Genomic DNA, 18,561 nt, shown 5'->3' with positions numbered 1-18,561 from the left:
GGTAAGTAAATTTTGAAGTGTGCCACTCGAGAGGTAAGCTGTCAGGAAGGGGAGTCTTCTTCGCTGCATCATTTAAAGGAACTAATAGGGACTTCTCCCAATTTATTTTATATCCTGAAAAGGAACTAAAATTAGAAAAAAGGTTCATGATCTGAGGAAGCGAATTAGTAATATCAGAAAAATAAAGGATAATGTCATCAGCATATAATGAAATTTTATGACTTGTATCTTTAATAATTATTAATGAAAATATTATTATCATTATTGGTGAGATCATGGAATTTTGTCTTATGGCCTGTGCTAAAGGCTCCACGGAAAGGGCAAATAAGACTGGCGAAAGTGGACAGCCTTGACGAGACCCTCTATTAAGAGGAAAAGAGTTGGAGATAACCTCCCCTGTTTGAACCACTGCCTGTGAGCAGCTGTATAGTGTTTCTATCATCTGTATAAAGTTACAATCAAAGCCAAATACATCAAGAACTGCCCATAAATACCTCCATTCAAGCCTGTCAAAGGCTTTTTCAGCATCTAGGCTGAAAAGTGCTGCTGGGTTATTAGATGTTTCAAGAATATTAAGAATGTGAAAAAGTCGTCTGACATTATCAGAAGCCAGTCTACCTTTAATAAAACCGGTCTGGTCCTCATGTATCAGTTTACCAATCAGTGGGTTGATTCTATTTACAAGTACTTTTGCAAAAAGTTTTAATTCTGAAGATATTTAAGAAATAGGCCGGTAGCTTTTGGGGGAAAACGGAGGTTTGTCTTTTTTTAAAAGTAGAGTAATTAAGGATGTGTTTTGGTCTCTATGAAACCTCCCATGTTCAATGGCATAATTTATTGAAGCCAGGACCAGTGGTCCCACCTGATCCCATACCTCCTGAAAAAGTTCAGGAGGAAGCCCATCTAAACCCGGGGACTTGCCCAGTTTCAACGATTTTAAAGCTCTTGTCAGCTCTTCTAGCGTGATAGGAGCTCCTAGAGCCATAGCTTCCTCCGGAGATAAGGAGGGAAGGTTTAGGTCAGCTAAGAATTCCCTCATCGCGCATTCATTTGGATCCGCTTCTGAGGTGTATAATGTGGAATAAAATTCCTTAAATGTACAGTTTATTTCTTGCTGATTGTGAGTGATCAACCCCTGGAGTGTTTGAATACTACTAATAAACGACAAAGACTCCCCTTCCTTCATTTTTAAAGCCAAAAGTCTGCTTGACCGCTCGTTATAATAATAGTAGTTGACTCTAGTTCTATGAATTATAAATTCTGCAATATGTTGCGTAGCAGTGTTATATTCTTTTTTCAGTGCTGTCAGCTGTTTCTCTCTCGATTCACAATATGCAGACTTTTGGCAATTTTCGATTAGAGAGATCTGGGTTTGTAAATCAGATAATGTCTTTTTCCTAGCCGACTGGAGACGCGATGAGAAGGAAATAGCATTGCCCCGTAGAAAACATTTAGTTACTTCCCACAGGGATTGCGGATTAGAAGCAGAATCCTTATTGCGAAGAATAAAGTCAGCAAGATTAGAATTAAGCTGTAAAATGAAGTCGCTGTTTTTCAGGAGAGCATTGTTAAATCTCCAACGCCTAGCCTTGGAATTCACTCTATCCCCTATGAGAAGTGTATACAGTACCGCACCATGGTCAGATATAAGAATAGGCAATATCTGTGTGGACACAATGCATCCATCAAGTTGAGGAGAAACAAAAATATAATCAATTCGAGAATATGTTTTGTGGCGAGATGAATAAAAGGAATAATCCTTAATGGATAAGTTCCTAGAGCGCCACGCATCAATTACATTGAGCTCTTCCATGAATATATTCAATTCACTAGGAGGGTGCGCAATATCTACAGCTGGACCTGAAGATTTATCAAGAGCAGGATTACACACTTGATTGAAATCACCTCCAATTATTAAATAATTGTCTTTAAAATCTAACAATGTTTTTGTCAAAAGTGAAAAGAAGTTAGAATTATGATCATTTGGGGCATAAATGCATGCTATACAAAACTTATTATTATTAATGACAACACATACATAAGCCATTCGACCCACATTATCAGATCCAATATATTCGACATGGGCTTTGAACTTCCTATTAAATAGAATCAGTACTCCTTTTGTTTTATTGTTAGCAGAGGAATATGCGACAGACCTATAGTGTCTGTTTTGAAAGCAGTGCACATCCTTCTGTCTCAAGTGTGTTTCTTGTATTAATGCTATGGTCACCTTGTTCTGCTTAAGATAATGTAAACATTTAGCCCGTTTTACTTTCGAGTTCAGACCTCGAACATTCCATGATATCAATATTAAATCCTGCACCACTCTACCAATTCTTGTAATGGAGAAATGAACGGATACATTTGCGCTTTAACGTGACTCTGCATGTAATGAGACCACAAAAACAAAATAAAAAATAAAAAAATAAAAAACACTTTCAAATCCAAGAAACAAAAGATCCACTCTGACAAACACCTAAACTCCCAACCGGGAGAACTTTTAACCGTTAACAACTGAGGCGGCATAACTTGCCTGACTCTGTCTTTGGTTAAACTCTCACACACAAAAAAAAGAGAAATACTCCGCGTAGCTCCTTGACCGTGACGCGGCCGTCCCAGGCCCCTCTAAAGCCTATGACGCAGATTTTTCACGGAGCATGACCGCTCTCCGTATCAGCAAGTGCGTCAAAGTTATTACTGCATTCCGGGTCTTCACGATCAGCATTCAGTTTACCGGCTAGAAAGTTTCGGCGTCCGAAGGTGAGTGAAACTCGTGGACTTCTCCGCCGTCCTCTCTAACCTTCAAGACCGCAGGATAAACCAAGAAAGCATGATAGCCTTTTGCGTAGAGCTGTTTCTTGATCGCGTCAAATGCCTTCCGCCGGGAAGTCGTCTCGGGGCTGTAATCCGCGAAAAAGTACAGATTCGACCTGGCATGGGATGGAGGAGATTTCAGGGCCCTGGCCTCTCAAAGAATTTTCACTCGGTCGCCGTATCTCAACAAGCAAAAGATCAGCGTGCGCGGACGTCCACCGGAGCGGAGTCCATAGATCCGATGTGCCCTCTGAATTTCAACTTTACGACCGGCTAGTGCAGGAAACCATTTGACGAGGTTTTCTTGGAGAAACCCAATTGGGTCAGAGCCTTCAGCGCCTTCTGGTAGATTCACGAGCCGTAAATTGAGACGTCTGGCTCTGTCCTCTTGGCTTACAATTCTTTCTCGTAGTTGACTGATTTCTCCGCCGTGTTCAGCTATATCCTTCTTCACAGCGCGGAGCGATACATCCATGGTGTTTTGCTGCATCTTTAAGATGTCGGAGACTTCGGCCTGCGCTTTCACATCCTTTGAAAGCTGTTCAATGGCTGAAATAGACGTCTCGAACATCTCTTTCATCTGCTTAAATTCACCTGACAAAACTTCCTGAACAGTTTCCTTTACCACTTGCTTCATCATATCACGCATCGACGTCTCTTGCTGTTTTAGCGCCAATAACACAGCCGGGTCCGTTTGGTCTTCCGATGGGTCTTTGGCTGGAGTTTGAGTATTTTTAAGCCTGGTAGTGTATGATTTTAGATTCATTTGCGTGCCCGCACTTGTCTTCTTGTTTTCAGAAGCCATTATCTTTGAATTCAGCAGTAAAATCGGTCGGATTAAAGCAAAAAACACAAGACCTGAGACGGAGCTTTCGACTACACGTGCATCTCGACCATAGGGCTACCCAGAAGTCATTTACACATGATTTTTAATCAAGTGCTTAAACTTAAACCACACAAGCGGAGAATAAAATCATGAAAGAAACCTCGTCAGCATCCTCATACAGAACATAGTTGAAATTGCAATTATTAGTAACCAACCCGAGCATTAAGTACTGCGGTAAAATCTTCAAATATTACTACAAAACTCCTGGAGGAGTAGAAACAGATGGATGCCATCAGATGATTGTATATATAGCTTCATCTCTCTTTAAACAAAAACATGCATACAATATTTAAGAAATAATCATTACACATTCATGAAAACATATATTTCCTCACCAGTAATTGAGATGTAGGTGTTAGCAGGTGTGTCTGGAACCCGATCCTTTAGTGTTTCAGCTTTAATAACTACAGGTTTTTCCCCTGTTCCATTTGGGATGAGAAACAGAGACAAAGAGGAAGATGGAGGAAGAGTAATGAGTTGGTGAAATTGTGTTCGCTTTTGGTGAGTAAGAGTAGGAATAACTACAAAAGTGTAGGAGTTCATTCTGGTCTCTTGATTAACTCGAACTATAATGATATTTAGAAAAAAAATTTTTTTTCATAATTGGCTGAAAGAATAATGTGTGTAATGTTGTATAATGGAAGTATAACACAGTAATGTAATTGTATCGTTCACAGTAAATCTCACCATTCTTAACCGGATTGAGCTCCACGTTTGGTCTTTGTAATGGAATCCGCACACCCTCAGACTGAGAGAGAGAGAGAGAGAGAGAGAGAGAGAGAGAGAGAGAGAGAGAGAGAGAGAGAGAGAGAGAGAGAGAGATAGAGATAGAGATAGAGATAGAGATAGAGATAGAGATAGAGATAGAGATAGAGAGAGAGAGAGAGATTCAAAATATGACGAACTTTGACAAAACTGATTACATTAATGAATGACCAGATCAAAATTGACAGAAATCCCGTCAGACGTACCACCACCTTCAGGGTCTTTCTCATGCCATCCTCATACTCAAATATTGAAGCTTTCACCTCAATATCATGATTTCCCAGAGTCATGGGAATAATCACATATGAAACCGCTATGCTGGAGTCTTTGTCAATGTTTACTGTTGTTCTGTATTTGCCTTTCTTACTGGCAAAGCTGCAAACATCTTCTGTCTCCATAAACTCCACACGCACCTGTGAAAACAGGAGAGACACAAATCTCTTCAATATCTAGAGGAAACGTCCTCCAATGCATTTCAACTGAACATGAAATGTGTGATGACAGAGGATATTTCTGATATGTCTATGATTTGACTCCTGCAGAAATAGTTATTATGATGAACATGGTTTTAATGTATAACATAAATCTTAAAGTATTTTTTTTAACATCAAATCAGATCTACCCTCTTCAGATTCCTTGGTGTGTAGTTGTGAATAATGGCCTTGATTTCCAGTTGTTCACCGCGCACAGCTGAATAAGGGATCTTGAGGTCAATGAAAAATGGTTTAAAAACGATCAGCTCCTCAGGTTCGGCCACACAGATGCCTTTGAGGAGGAACACAGACACACAGAAGGGTTTAAAGCAGCAGCTCCTGGATGATGATGATGATGATGATTTTCAGAACATGTATCCTGTGTTTGCAGCTTCATCTTACCAAGTGTTGGTGACAGACTGACAGCCAAGATCTGCCAGGTAGTAATAGAGTCTTTCACGTAGATCACTTTATCTCTGACTGGTGCTGGACTGAGATATGAGGAAAATACAAGAAGACTGATGAAGTACTGAATGTGGAATTCTAATGGTTGTTTATCGTCAGACACACACACACACACACACACACACACACACACACACACACACACACACCCACACACAGGGCCCTATCTTGCACCCAGCGCAATTGACTTTGTGTATCATTCCTATTTTGCACCCGACACACAGCGGAATTTTCCCTCCACAGACGCACATCGGTAAATTAGGAAATGAACTTGCGCTCCCGGAGCGGTTCAGCGAAAAGAGGAGGCGTGTTCCGGCGTAAACATTCCTTTTTTCGTCAAACCTCAAAACGGTGCTTTTTTGCAGTTTCATAAAACAATTCCGCCACTGACCCGGAAAAACCTAGTCTTAAGTCAGTGGCGTGTTTTTCAGATGCTATTTTAAGGGCGCATGCTTGGCCATAATGTAGCGTGTGCAGAACGCGCATACACTTTGCTTCTCTCATGTACACAGACGCAGCAGTTCTCATTTTTGCAAACCATACATAATTAACAAGGAAAAAAATTATCATGAGGGAAATCATTGTTGTGTCCATGAAGATGTGAAAAAATAGGCATAAATCTAGCTTACACATTTACCCAAATTATTATACGCCTGTTAAACCGAAGCTAATTTGGGTGTGTATCTCCATCCCCAATGTCACTTCTCTGTGTTTTACGGCCCTGACGAGAACGTCGGTCTCCTCGGCTGTGAACCGCTCCTGGCAAATCCGCCGTAATAATAGCAATCCGCCATGGAACAAGCGCGCCTGCTCTTAAAGGGAATGTGAGATGGCGCTCTGATTGGTTTATTTCACGTTACGCCCAAACCACACCTATGAATAATGAAGCTACTTCAGACCAACCCATTTTAGATTTGAGACCCGCCCACAAAGTTACTTTACTCACACACACACACACACACACACACACACACACACACACACACACACACACACACACACACACACACACGTCACCAACAACTCTCGTCAAATGAGTTCATGTAAATTACTTGCTATGAGTCACTAGTGGTGTGAACAATGCTCAAATAACGGCTTTTGTCTAAAAGTCTCCTACTCACCAATTCTCACATAGATCAATCTCTTCCCAAAGCCAACTCTCAGGGAACTGAGTACGTGACACGATATCATCAGAGTCTATATAATAGTCATCATCATCATCTGTTGTAACAGATAAAAATGTGACAGAATAGACCTAATACAGCAAAAGGACAAACAATCAATTTTGTAAACAAGTTTGAGTTTTACAAAGTCAAGTAAAAATGTTTTAGGGTTCCAAGCCCCGATGGTGCTAGAACCCTATGCACTGATTTACCAATCATTTATTTTCTGAAAGTTTATTGGGGGAATGATATACATTTGTGAGAGAATGCAAAAGTATTGTCATAATATTTTTCCTCCCATCTCATATGTTTTCCCATCATGTCCCTTAACGGGCTCTGTAGACATCATGACTGGATCATTACTAGCATATTCTGATAATCCTCAAGATTATGTTAACTTTATTCCAATACAGGGTCCATTCAAGCCACAATGATAGAAAAACAACAGCATAGATGAACTCTAAAACATGTTTAATCTTTAAAAGGTCGAATCATAAGAGCAGATTCTCACCTGATCTCCGTCTTCTCTTTGAAAGGAAGGGACACTCCGGCGCTAGAGGGAATTTAATTAGAATGGAATTAGCATATGGCGCTCTAATGTGTGAGAAGGAATTCACTACAATTGAACTTGGTGCAGTGCTTTTCCAGCGCTGATTATACCAACTTAAATATATATATATATATATATTTTTTTTTTTTTTACATGGCTTGGTTGAATTTGTAGACTGCGGTCTGTTATTTCTTGATAATAGACCACTGCTAGAATAACACACCGTTGCCATGAAAAACAGAGCGTTGCTATGGAAGCAGGATTCTAACTGTAGAGACGGAACAGACTATTTTCTTTAGCGGAAGCAATACAATCGTTTTTAAATCATAAACTCCTCAAAACTCCTTTTTAAATCAATATTTTGTGTCAAAGTATTGATTTATTTGGTAGGTAGCCATGTAATAAGCGGGATAATCTAGAGCGAGGCAGTTGTTATGGCGAATACAACCCCTTCAGGCTGATTCAAGACTCTGATCCTGATCAGCCTGTCAGGGTTGTATTCACTATAACAACTGCCTCGCTCTACTTAATCCCTTACATATACACTGGAGACATTCAGGGGCATATCTGTAAGAAATTATTTTAATTGTATGTTCATGGTGTAAGGACTGATTTTCCTGCTAAAACAAAACGCACCCTGCAATAAAGCCATAAAACGCACCCTGGACAGCAGATAGCAAAGACAGAGCACAGAACCTTGTCCTGCCCAAACTTTTCTCATTGTCCCTTTGTTTGACTTCAACTCATCCCCCCTCTCCTCCCTCAAGGCACTGAAAGTTCATGAAGAATGTCTATTTAACACATATGGTGCTTCTTGTGAATATGTTGTTTTTCCTTTTCATGTTTGGTATCATTTTAAGGGTCTCAGTGCGATTGGTAAAATGGTCTTAATTTCATTGCAGTCATTGGTTTAATGAAAAAGATTGAGAACTTAGGAGAATCATGTATCTCTCAGGCTGATATCTCTTCGTGATATCTCAAGAAACCAGGTGCTACCCCCCTGGGGTACATGGATTGGCCCAACCAACTCTAAACAACATTTGTATAACCCCTGTTGTTCTGGTCTGGTATTTAAGGCAAGGGAATAGAATACACTTTGGGAATCTTTTACCAGGATCATCCCCCACACAGTAATGCATGTCAGTATTTTCCTGTTGGAAAATCCTGACACATTACTGTGTGTCTTTGTCAGGAGAACATTGCTTACTTTTAGAGTCATCTTTGAGTAAATGATGTCATGTATTTTCTGAATTGGCTTTTAATCATTTACTTCTGTAATTGGCATGATACATTTTTACCTGACAAATAAATGTTACATCTTGATTTATTCTGGAGTATTCTGAAATAATTATTTTAGTATATTTAAGGAGGCTGGTGCTACCGCAAATCTTAGTTAAGGTAGGTCAAACTAAAGGCACAGGTATGAATGGAGCAGTAGGCACGTCATCTGGAGATCTTTTGATTTCTGTCTATCACTGGTTTAGCAAGTTGTATGGAAATGGCTAAATTAAACTACACTCTCTAGTCCGAGTAAGCAGTAGGCGACCGACTTTAGAGGTATTAGCACACCCTACATCCTCTGACTAAAATCAGAATTAACAAGTTTGTGTCCGTGAGAAACACGAATTGGCCGACGTGATCTCTGTGCGGCACTGGGTCCATAATGAATTAATAACTGAAAGTATGGGATATTCAGAATATTCAAAGATCTAAATTAATTCATAATCAATATTTATGATTATTTTCTAATCAGAAATACGATCTAAATTTGATTATCATTTGAAATTGGAGTCAGATTACGCATAGAGCTAAAGTAATACTAAAACTAAGTTCCAATAAATTAAGTGAACTTCACTGGAGCGCTGAAAAGACATACACGCTTTAAACCTTCGCCAGGCCGTTGGATTCCGTCGTTGGGCCAATGGATGGTCCTTACAATGGACACTGCCCCTCTGGATTGTTTGTAGTGAAATATAAAATAAAATATAATGTTTGTTTTTTTTTACTAAAATTGAAGAAATTACAAATATACATATATACTTGTTCTGGTGTCGGTTCCTCCTGCGGTGTGTGACTCAAACATCAGACCTGCATCACTGAAAACCCCCATACTGTCCCTTCCTCCTCCTGCTGTACAGCCGGTGTCATGCTTCTCTATGAAGTCCCAGATCTGAAGGTGCAAAAAGACACCAGTTACATGCGGTTTAAATCAGAGCTGATTGTGCCATGACGTCTGAAGAATGTGCTTCACCTGAGTCTGAGTGAGTCTGTTCTTGTTAAGGACATGCACAGCCTTGTCAACCACCACCAGCCCAACTCGAGCTCCAGGATCTCCAGTTATCTGCAGCTTGACCAGATCTCCTGTGCCATAGGTATTCATCTTGTCCTTCACCTGAAGCTTGAGCTGTTAAAACGAAACACACTGAATCAGATCTAGTTGATGAGCATGTCAACCATTTCTTGTGATGGTTGACCCACCGTTCCCATGCACGTGTCCTTCACGTCGACCCAGACTGAATCAGACACCACCTCAGACGAGCCCACATGGTAATAAGCCACAAAGCGGAAGGACGGCACCATGTCTCTGGTTACAGGTAGAGACAGAGTCACTAGAGCTTGTCCTCTTCTCTTTAACCTGTCTGCTTGAACAATCTGACCTTTACTTAAGATCTGTAAATGAGGCAGATGAGTTAACAGTATTTACGATATTCATATGATTTCAAACACAAGCTGTGGTAGTTAATCAAATATTGATATAATAAATACATTTGTGGTGCAGCTGAATATGAAATAACTATAATCTTTACCATGTATGTGTAATCTTGATCTTTGACTTGTCCAGTGTACAGATTGACTTTCATTTGACCACCGATCTGAAGCTCTGCAGCATCAATGCCGATGTGCAGGTAATTGGAGTCTCCTTTGGGAATGTAAGCAAGAGCCGTCATCGTCTTCAGTGCCTGCTGTTCATCTCTTAATTGTGGATCTTTGGTTTTTGCCTGAAAAGAGCAAATACACTGTTTTCTAATGTGCTGTGTAGTATATACTCAGGGGTGCACATAACATTTTTGGTCTTGTTCTCAGGGGAGAACCTGGGATTGTTGCTTGGTCCTCACATTTTCAAATGCATTTTTTCCTTAACCCACCTCACGGGAGGAACACATTAGAGGGATGCATAATATATAGTTAAATATTGTTATCTGACTATACCTACATCCAAATAATAATAAAAAAAAAAAATCGAGCACACTTTAATATAGTCAAATTTTTATCAGGCAGTAGGCTAATATGGCCTAGTCGAGTCTATGCAGACTGCTTGTTATTATCAGAGATGGTAACACCGGCGAAGGAGGTAACTTTACGTGACAAACTCAAAAAAGGAGAATTAAAAACAAAGGCAATAGAAGGTCATCCATCCATTTTTCCCCCAAAACGCTATAAATCCATCCTTTTTTATATATATATGTTTTTTTTTAAATTGATGGTTTTAAATTTTAAGTATTTTGTCATTTATGAGGAAAAAACAATCTTACGTGAGTGACAGTTCTCCATTACGGACGCGACCACTCTGAAAGCGCCGCGGCACTAAAAGACTTTCAAACTTTAACAGAGACCTCATACAGAAAGCACAAAGCCTTTCTTTAAAGCGAATTTCGTTTTGTATTAATTGTATCTTAATTTTAATCCATGTTTCATTAACCAATTTCCTGGTTTTAATAAATAAAAAAAGTAAATAGGCTATCTTGATTGTTTAGGCTATTTTTTAATTATAGCCTAAGTGTAAAATATTAGGCTGTGTATACCGACATGGATCAATTATTAATATTAAATTTCATCTGTCTTTTGTAGGCATAGGCTAGCTGATGGCGCACCAACGAAAAATCGTGGTAAATGATGTGCCAAAATGCGTTTTCTATTAGGCTACAATGAAAATATTGTACGGTAAGGTTTGCCGAAGTTCGTTTAATTTAGGCTATTTATTTATTTAAATCATTTATTTATTTTTGTCCATGTGTGCCGATCGGAGACGGAGTTCACTGCTGATATTCTGAGGTAAGAGAGTTTTCTAGTCTCGCGGCTGTCATCTGCAGCGCCTTGCATTGCCCAATCAGCGGATGGCGGGCGGGTGCGATTTTGAAAATTGGTCAAAAACGCTGGTGTGGATGGATGGCGGACGGATGGCGGACGGATGAGTTTTGCGATGCGGTTGCGGATGAAATAGCCCATCCGCGCATCTCTAGTTCTGAGGCCTATCCAACACCACAGATTGCGCACCTGTCTATCCCCAAATCTTAGGTACGCAAATGAGGTTTGCGGCAATTCATCTGGTACGCATTGTTTAATTGGGTAGCGCATGTGCACCTGCGCACCACTTATGTGCATCCCTGTATATTCTCCATTGCTTGTTCAACATATGTTAACTGATCTATTTTCCTCCAGTTCTTCAGTGAAAGTGACTGAACATTAGTTGAGTTTGCAGGTCTTACAGTGATCTGCAGTGTAGAAGATCCTCCTGGAGTGTTGATGGTAACCTTTGCAATGCCATTGGCTCTTGTTTGACCTCTGACCCCTCCAGGATTGACCTCCACTTCCACATTCTCAGCAGGAGTCTGGTCAGGATTTGTTACGTAAACCTGTTATAGAACCCAGAGCAAAATAAATAAATAATATATTTATGAAGTTGTTCCTCAGTTCCTGCAACCCTTCAGGTTTGCAACTTTCTAGTAGGGATAGGCGATATGGCAAAATATATCTTTATTTCTATATCTATATAAATGCCACAAAAGGAAAAAAAAGACAATGCAAATTTTGTTTCATGCAGACTTTGTCATATCGCACACCCCTACTTTCTAATGTAACTTAGTCTATGTAATGTTTATCTATGTTTATACCGAAATATCGAAGGGCATCCCAGGTTTGAAGAATTGTGGTGTTCTTTTGAAGTGGATGGTGTACGGTGACGTCACAATCTGAATGCCTCTCCTTTCTGCTTCCACCATTTCACTGCCTGAAACACACACACACACACACACACACACACACACACACACACACACACACGATTAGCCTCTCATATATAAATATACACTCACCTAAAGGATTATTAGGAACACCATACTAATACTGTGTTTGACCCCCTTTCGCCTTCAGAACTGCCTTAATTCTACGTGGCATTGATTCAACAAGGTGCTGAAAGCATTCTTTAGAAATGTTGGCCCATATTGATAGGATAGCATCTTGCAGTTGATGGAGATTTGTGGGATGCACATCCAGGGCACGAAGCTCCCGTTCCACCTAATCCCAAAGATTGGGTTCTATTGGGTTGAGATCTGGCGACTGTGGGGGCCATTTTAGTACAGTGAACTCATTGTCATGTTCAAGAAACCAATTTGAAATGATTCGAGCTTTGTGACATGGTGCATTATCCTGCTGGAAGTAGCCATCAGAGGATGGGTACATGGTGGTCATAAAGGGATGGACATGGTCAGAAACAATGCTCAGGTAGGCCATGGCATTTAAACGATGCCCAATTGGCACTAAGGGGCCTAAAGTGTGCCAAGAAAACATCCCCCACACCATTACACCATCACCACCAGCCTGCACAGTGGTAACAAGGCATGATGGATCCATGTTCTCATTCTGTTTACGCCAAATTCTGACTCTACCATCTGAATGTCTCAACAGAAATCGAGACTCATCAGACCAGGCAACATTTTTCCAGTCTTCAACTGTCCAATTTTGGTGAGCTCATGCAAATTGTAGCCTCTTTTTCCTATTTGTAGTGGAGATGAGTGGTACCCGGTGGGGTCTTCTGCTGTTGTAGTCCATCCGCCTCAAGGTTGTGCGTGTTGTGGCTTCACAAATACTTTGCTTCATACCTCGGTTGTAACAAGTGGTTATTTCAGTCAAAGTTGCTCTTCTATCAGCTTGAATCAGTCGGCCCATTCTCCTCTGACCTCTAGCATCAACAAGGCATTTTCGCCCACAGGACTGCCGCATACTGGATGTTTTTCCCTTTTCACACCATTCTTTGTAAACCCTAGAAATAGTTGTGCCTGAAAATCCCAGTAACTGAGCAGATTGCGAAATACTCAGACCGGCCCGTCTGGCACCAACAACCATGCCACGCTCAAAATTGCTTAAATCACCTTTCTTTCCCATTCTGACATTCAGTTTAGAGTTCAGGAGATTGTCTTGACCAGGACCACACCCCTAAATGCATTGAAGCAACTGCCATGTGATTGGTTGATTAGATAATTGCATTAATGAGAAATTGAACAGGTGTTCCTAATAATCCTTTAGGTGAGTGTATATGTAAACATGCATACAGATGTACAGTATCTGTTGAGTCTTACCACTTTCTGTTAAAAGACTGGCTGAAACATAGATTGATCGTCCAACCAGCTGGATAATGTCTGGAAAGGTCTTAGTGATCATCTCCCTGGTCAGTTCTGCTGTACCTTCTCCTTCCCTAATCTATTCATATGAGAAAGACAATAACATCAGTCTACAAGACAAGATAAAAATGTATTTAATGTTTTAAGTCGTCCTTTAGGTGAAGAGAAATGAGATTGATCACAGCTTGTAAACTGTTTAATTTCTCTCACCTGGACTCTTTGAAGAGAAGAAGCAATACTTGTTTTCTTCTCACCGTCCATCACACCAAACATCACAAACGCATTTCCTTCCACCTTCTGTCCAAACAGGTACCTATAAAAGCACAGACAATTTCTGCTGTAAAAACTGAACGGTGACGACAACTGTGCTTGATCCACATCCACTTTCATTACATAGAAAAAAAGCAGCTTAAACGTTTGTCTAACAACCTTCTTTTCTTTGTCCACAGTCATACAGGTTTTGAACAACATGAGGGTGTAATTTTAATTTTTGGACTATTTTAAACTATTTAATTAAGGAGCTCTTTTCCTGTTCTGACAGACAGAATACATGTTTGCTGGTGTCACCCAGAGGGTTTTAAAGTCAAAGATTGGCAAATTAAAAATGCTATAATAGTCAAGAGCAATGAGCGTTTCACCCAAAAATGATCATTCTGTCATTAATTACTCATACTCATGTCATTTCAAACCCATAAGACTTTCGTTTATCTTTGGAACACAAATAAAGATATTTTTGATGAAATTGAGAGATTTCTGTCCCTCCATTGACAGCTACGCAACTGACGCTTTAATAAATTCAAAAGAGACAATAAAACTAATCCATATTGAGTGATTTAGTCCAAGTTTTCTGAAGAGACACAATCACTTTCTATGAACAGACTTAATTTAGGCTTTTATTCACATATAAACATTCATCAACACACATCAGTTGTGGTAAACAGAAGCTCAAGCATGTTCGCTTGACGTGTGAGAACCAATGAGGTTCATTCTCGTGTTACGCAGCACGTTTGAGCTTAGGAAGAGGTTTGTTCTCACGCGTCAAACAGTTTCAGTTGAACTTCTGTTTATGTTCACTGATCAATGTTTGTATGTGAATAAAAGCAGTGGCGAATCTAGGATTTTTTAAAAGCAGGGGCCACACATTTCAGAGAGGCGCCAAGTTTATCATTCAAGTCAAACACAATCCTTAATGAGTTTTACATATATTTGACCTCTTCCCTTGGCTGCTGGTATACCTTCTTAACTGTTCTTTAAAGCCCTAAGTTCAATAGTAATACATTATTGTTTGCACATGTAAACATTTACGTCTAAACTTAAGATTTATGTATTTGAATTGCATATAAATTTTCACCCATGTGGATTACATTGTTTTAACATAAATTAATAAATGGAATGTGATTTATATTTGTCAGTTATGCATAAATTAAACTGGTAAGATTTATGTAATTGTATTAATAAACTGAATGTGTTTCATATTTGTCAGTCATGCATAAATGAACACAAACCTAACAGTTTTTGACTGTCTCAGTTTGTGTAAACCTACTTATTGTTTAGAGTAGTTCTATTTTGTTAATTACAGTGTATACAGTTTTCTTGATTTATCCCAAAAGAAAGGAAGTAAAATGTGACATGCCCCATAAGTGGGGCACATTGTAACATGACCATTTGACAGCTTAAAATGTTATCTGAACTAATCAAAGATCAGCTCCACAAGTTCACGGAAAGTAAAGTGCATCCTGATTGTACTAGTAATAGTACTTGGGTTAGTAACACTCTTTCTCATTGGTCATTATGTATGCATGCATACGTATGAGTATCAATGAGTATCAAAAGTATCAATAAAGTAGCCAATATACTCCTCTGTGCCCCACACTTCAAAAAACCCTGGTGTAACCAAATGATCAGGTCAGGTTGATTCTGTCATATAAAATCTTACATAAAACCTGTAACAGATTTCCATTAAGCCGTTGTCATTTATTACAGCAGTGAGCAAGTATTTGATGCCTACAAACAAAGTCCATGCATTCAGATGTAGATGCATACAAATGTCTTTCTTTATTTTGTTCCAATGAATAAACATTGCATCAAATCCACTTCTTTCCTTAATGTTCATTAATTGTTCATACATTACAGACCCAGCATACTGTCCATAATCCACCATGTTTCTAGTCTCGCGTAGCCAGAGCTTCAGACTGACGGCAGAAGGTCTGGACTCTATCGCAGCTTTCATTGGTTTGACTGACATGTAACACAACCAATCACAGTTCGTTTTGCTCCACGTCATGTTTAGAGGTGTGAAAATGTGAATGTTGATGTCCCTATAATAACAGACCGTTGTGCATCTCATAAATTATTCATTCAAGAACGCTGTTTACTGCGACAATGGAGCCGCGAACTTCACATAGGCTACTTTTGAAAATGCAGCATTTAGTTGATCCTGGTAAGTGCTCATTGTAAACACAACGGCGTTCTTCTTCCATGAGGGGTTTTGGCATCACTGCATTTGTTTCCAGGCGGACAGTTAAAGAACGCAACACACACGTCTTCCAGACATCCTGTAGAATTCAACCAATCAGATCGCAACTTTGCAAAGTGTTTCCAAAGTGTGGACAGTGTTTCCAGTAAAGTGTGCCATCCATGGTCTTCACTGAGGCTGAGACTACCACGTTCCTTACTACCCTTTAGCACACTCAAAAACTGTGTGCTTCCCCATTACCGACTCACACACTTCTTGTTACTCTAATTATAATATGTCACAGCACCACTCAGTGGACAACAAAAGCTTTACAGTACAATAAATTGCTCCTACAAAACCATTTAAATGTTAAGCAAACTGTATTAAATAATTAAAGTGTTACCACATATTGTGTAGTGCAGATATAGTGAGAAGGGTCAGACACAACTGAAACAATATTTGTACTATCAGTAAAACAAAAAATAACCAAATAAAATAAATATCTTTATTTCTTTGGAAGTTATACTATATCAACTCATGAAAAGTTTTGGTTGCTCTCATAGCACATTATTTTGTAGTTTACAAACAAATATATTTTAAATCAGTGTGTGCATATACTAAAGATTCATTTTGAATAAAGACATATTTTGTCTTACTTGGCTTCAATGTCGACTGTCAGGCTCTCGTCACCCACATAGAAGAAAGTCTTACTGAGTCTTAATCTGACTCCAAATGTTGGCGGCACTATAAACCAATCCAGAGAAAAGACACAAATAAATAAATAAAAACATTATTTTAGTTTTTATCGCATTTACACAACACACATTTTGTTGACACACATCTTACCATATTCTTTGACCTCAAAGCCTGCAGTAAACGTCTTCTGAGGAGTGTGTGTGTACCGAGTGACAACTTTCCAGATCCCAAGACTGAAACAAATATATTTCAAAACACTTTAACAAAATCAAATGAATCTTATGACACATATCACATCTATGAGTATTGTGTAGATAAATTAAAGACAAATCATTGAATCATTAAAGTTCACTCAGGTTTAATATCTTCAGTCCTGTCAGCGTTTCACACACCTGGCAACCTCAGGAATGGCGTAGCTTCCAGACTTCATCCCTTTCACTGGATTTAACTTCTCTGATGAAAATGTGATGCCTTGTGGATTCTTCAGAAACACAGAAATCAGCATTAACACTGTGTGTTTACTGAGATCAGCAGTGTACATGCTCATTACAGCTTAAATGTCTACAGTGTGTGTGTATTAACAGTGTGCACTTATATTGTGTACAATGATCTCCACCGTGACTCCAGTCTGACTGAGTGGTTTCATGTTGGGCGTCAGAGAGAAAATCCTGTATCGAACTGCAAAAAGAGGTCAAAGCAAAAAACTGAAGTATGAGTTCTGATGTTTTTTACTCAGATTCAAACCCTGAATACAGCAGTCACTATAATAATAAATATGATTATGTCATGCTTCTGTAACATGTTTAAAATTCACTGTGTTGATTTTTTTTTCCAATTCTTAGCACATACTCGTACCTCTGCTAGCAGGCGTGTAGATGGGCTTGTCTGTCTGTACAAATATATATCCAGACTGGAATGAGACCATGACCACTTTCTCCAGAGTGTGAGATAGAAACTGAGCTTGTAGATACACATACTGCTTCTCCAGAGGATCATCAGAGAACAAGTTCTGATCATCAGGGATCTAGAGAACATATAATCATCCTGAATTATATCTGATGATAAATTAATCAGATTTAAACATCACTGCACTGTTATGTAGCTCTCACCTTTATATCTGTAAGGATCTGGTAATTGTTTTCTGCAGTCAGTGTCACTGTTTTGTCTGTTATCTCCTTGTCTTTCTTTGGGAAGGTCTTCACTGAGATCCTCACGTTCAGGTTTCCTCCAGAGTAATCCTGAGCCTCCACAAACACGTTCTCTGAGGAACCCACTCTCAGCAAATTAGGAGCTGACAGAACAAACCTGAGGAGATCAAATCACAGCGTTTGAAATCTTAAACTGATTATTAGTAACTCTATGAGCAAACGGTGTGTTTAATACTCACAGCGGGTCACACAGTGTGAGGAGGGGTGAGGAGAGAAGAACAACAGTCAGACACAGCAGCTTCACCTCCATCGTGTCTGTGTTTGTGTGTGTGTGTGTGTGTGTGTGTGTGTCTCTTTCTGTGTGAAACTGAAAACCAAAAAAAAAACAAAAACATGAAATTTAAACAATCTCCACTCCCTTCTCTCCCTAAAAATGGTTTAGTCCTATTGTTATTAATCACTTCAGTTCAGTCAGCGGAGGACCCAATAAAATCTCAAGTCCCACCTTAGCTAGTGAATAGAACCAATCAGAGTTCAGGCTGACCCGAGAACAGCTGAAGTTAGAAGTACGCAGTGGAAATAAGACTGACTGAAAATGTCGGGGGAAAAATGTGGGTACGTCATAAAGAGAAGGAGAGGGGAAAAGAAAAAAAGAAAAGAGGGAGAGGAAGGCCAGGAGAACTGCTAAATCAGTCTATCAAAACAAGATATTTAACAAGACAGGTTAGTGCACTGTATGGATGTCAAT

General features: G+C 39.4%; 1 protein-coding gene across 1 annotated transcript in view; it reads right to left on the bottom strand.

Annotated features, from left to right (window-relative positions):
• LOC308687932 (complement C3-like) overlaps positions 1–18,254 on the bottom strand; it is a 57,673-nt gene extending 39,419 nt beyond the window's left edge. Inside the window, exons 1-22 of the mRNA XM_081360750.1 lie at positions 18,053–18,254; positions 17,775–17,970; positions 17,521–17,689; positions 17,270–17,343; positions 17,058–17,146; positions 16,816–16,898; positions 16,626–16,713; positions 13,725–13,827; positions 13,473–13,593; positions 12,009–12,124; positions 11,604–11,750; positions 9,924–10,115; positions 9,595–9,786; positions 9,368–9,520; positions 9,157–9,286; positions 7,078–7,119; positions 6,525–6,624; positions 5,341–5,429; positions 5,088–5,230; positions 4,672–4,878; positions 4,388–4,448; positions 4,036–4,119 (exon numbers count right to left, since the gene is read on the bottom strand). Coding sequence (XP_081216876.1) covers positions 4,036–4,119; positions 4,388–4,448; positions 4,672–4,878; positions 5,088–5,230; positions 5,341–5,429; positions 6,525–6,624; positions 7,078–7,119; positions 9,157–9,286; positions 9,368–9,520; positions 9,595–9,786; positions 9,924–10,115; positions 11,604–11,750; positions 12,009–12,124; positions 13,473–13,593; positions 13,725–13,827; positions 16,626–16,713; positions 16,816–16,898; positions 17,058–17,146; positions 17,270–17,343; positions 17,521–17,689; positions 17,775–17,970; positions 18,053–18,123 — 2,650 coding nt within the window. The 5' untranslated portion in view covers positions 18,124–18,254. The remainder of the gene's footprint in view (positions 1–4,035; positions 4,120–4,387; positions 4,449–4,671; positions 4,879–5,087; positions 5,231–5,340; positions 5,430–6,524; positions 6,625–7,077; positions 7,120–9,156; positions 9,287–9,367; positions 9,521–9,594; positions 9,787–9,923; positions 10,116–11,603; positions 11,751–12,008; positions 12,125–13,472; positions 13,594–13,724; positions 13,828–16,625; positions 16,714–16,815; positions 16,899–17,057; positions 17,147–17,269; positions 17,344–17,520; positions 17,690–17,774; positions 17,971–18,052) is intronic.
• Positions 18,255–18,561: the final 307 nt, after the last annotated feature.

The sequence above is a fragment of the Scardinius erythrophthalmus genome (genome assembly GCF_964197995.2).
Source record: "Scardinius erythrophthalmus genome assembly, chromosome: 3".
In the NCBI taxonomy this organism is placed as follows: domain Eukaryota; kingdom Metazoa; phylum Chordata; class Actinopteri; order Cypriniformes; family Leuciscidae; genus Scardinius; species Scardinius erythrophthalmus.
Note: the sequence above shows the minus strand (reverse complement) of the source record. Positions and strands in the feature narration are given on the sequence as shown.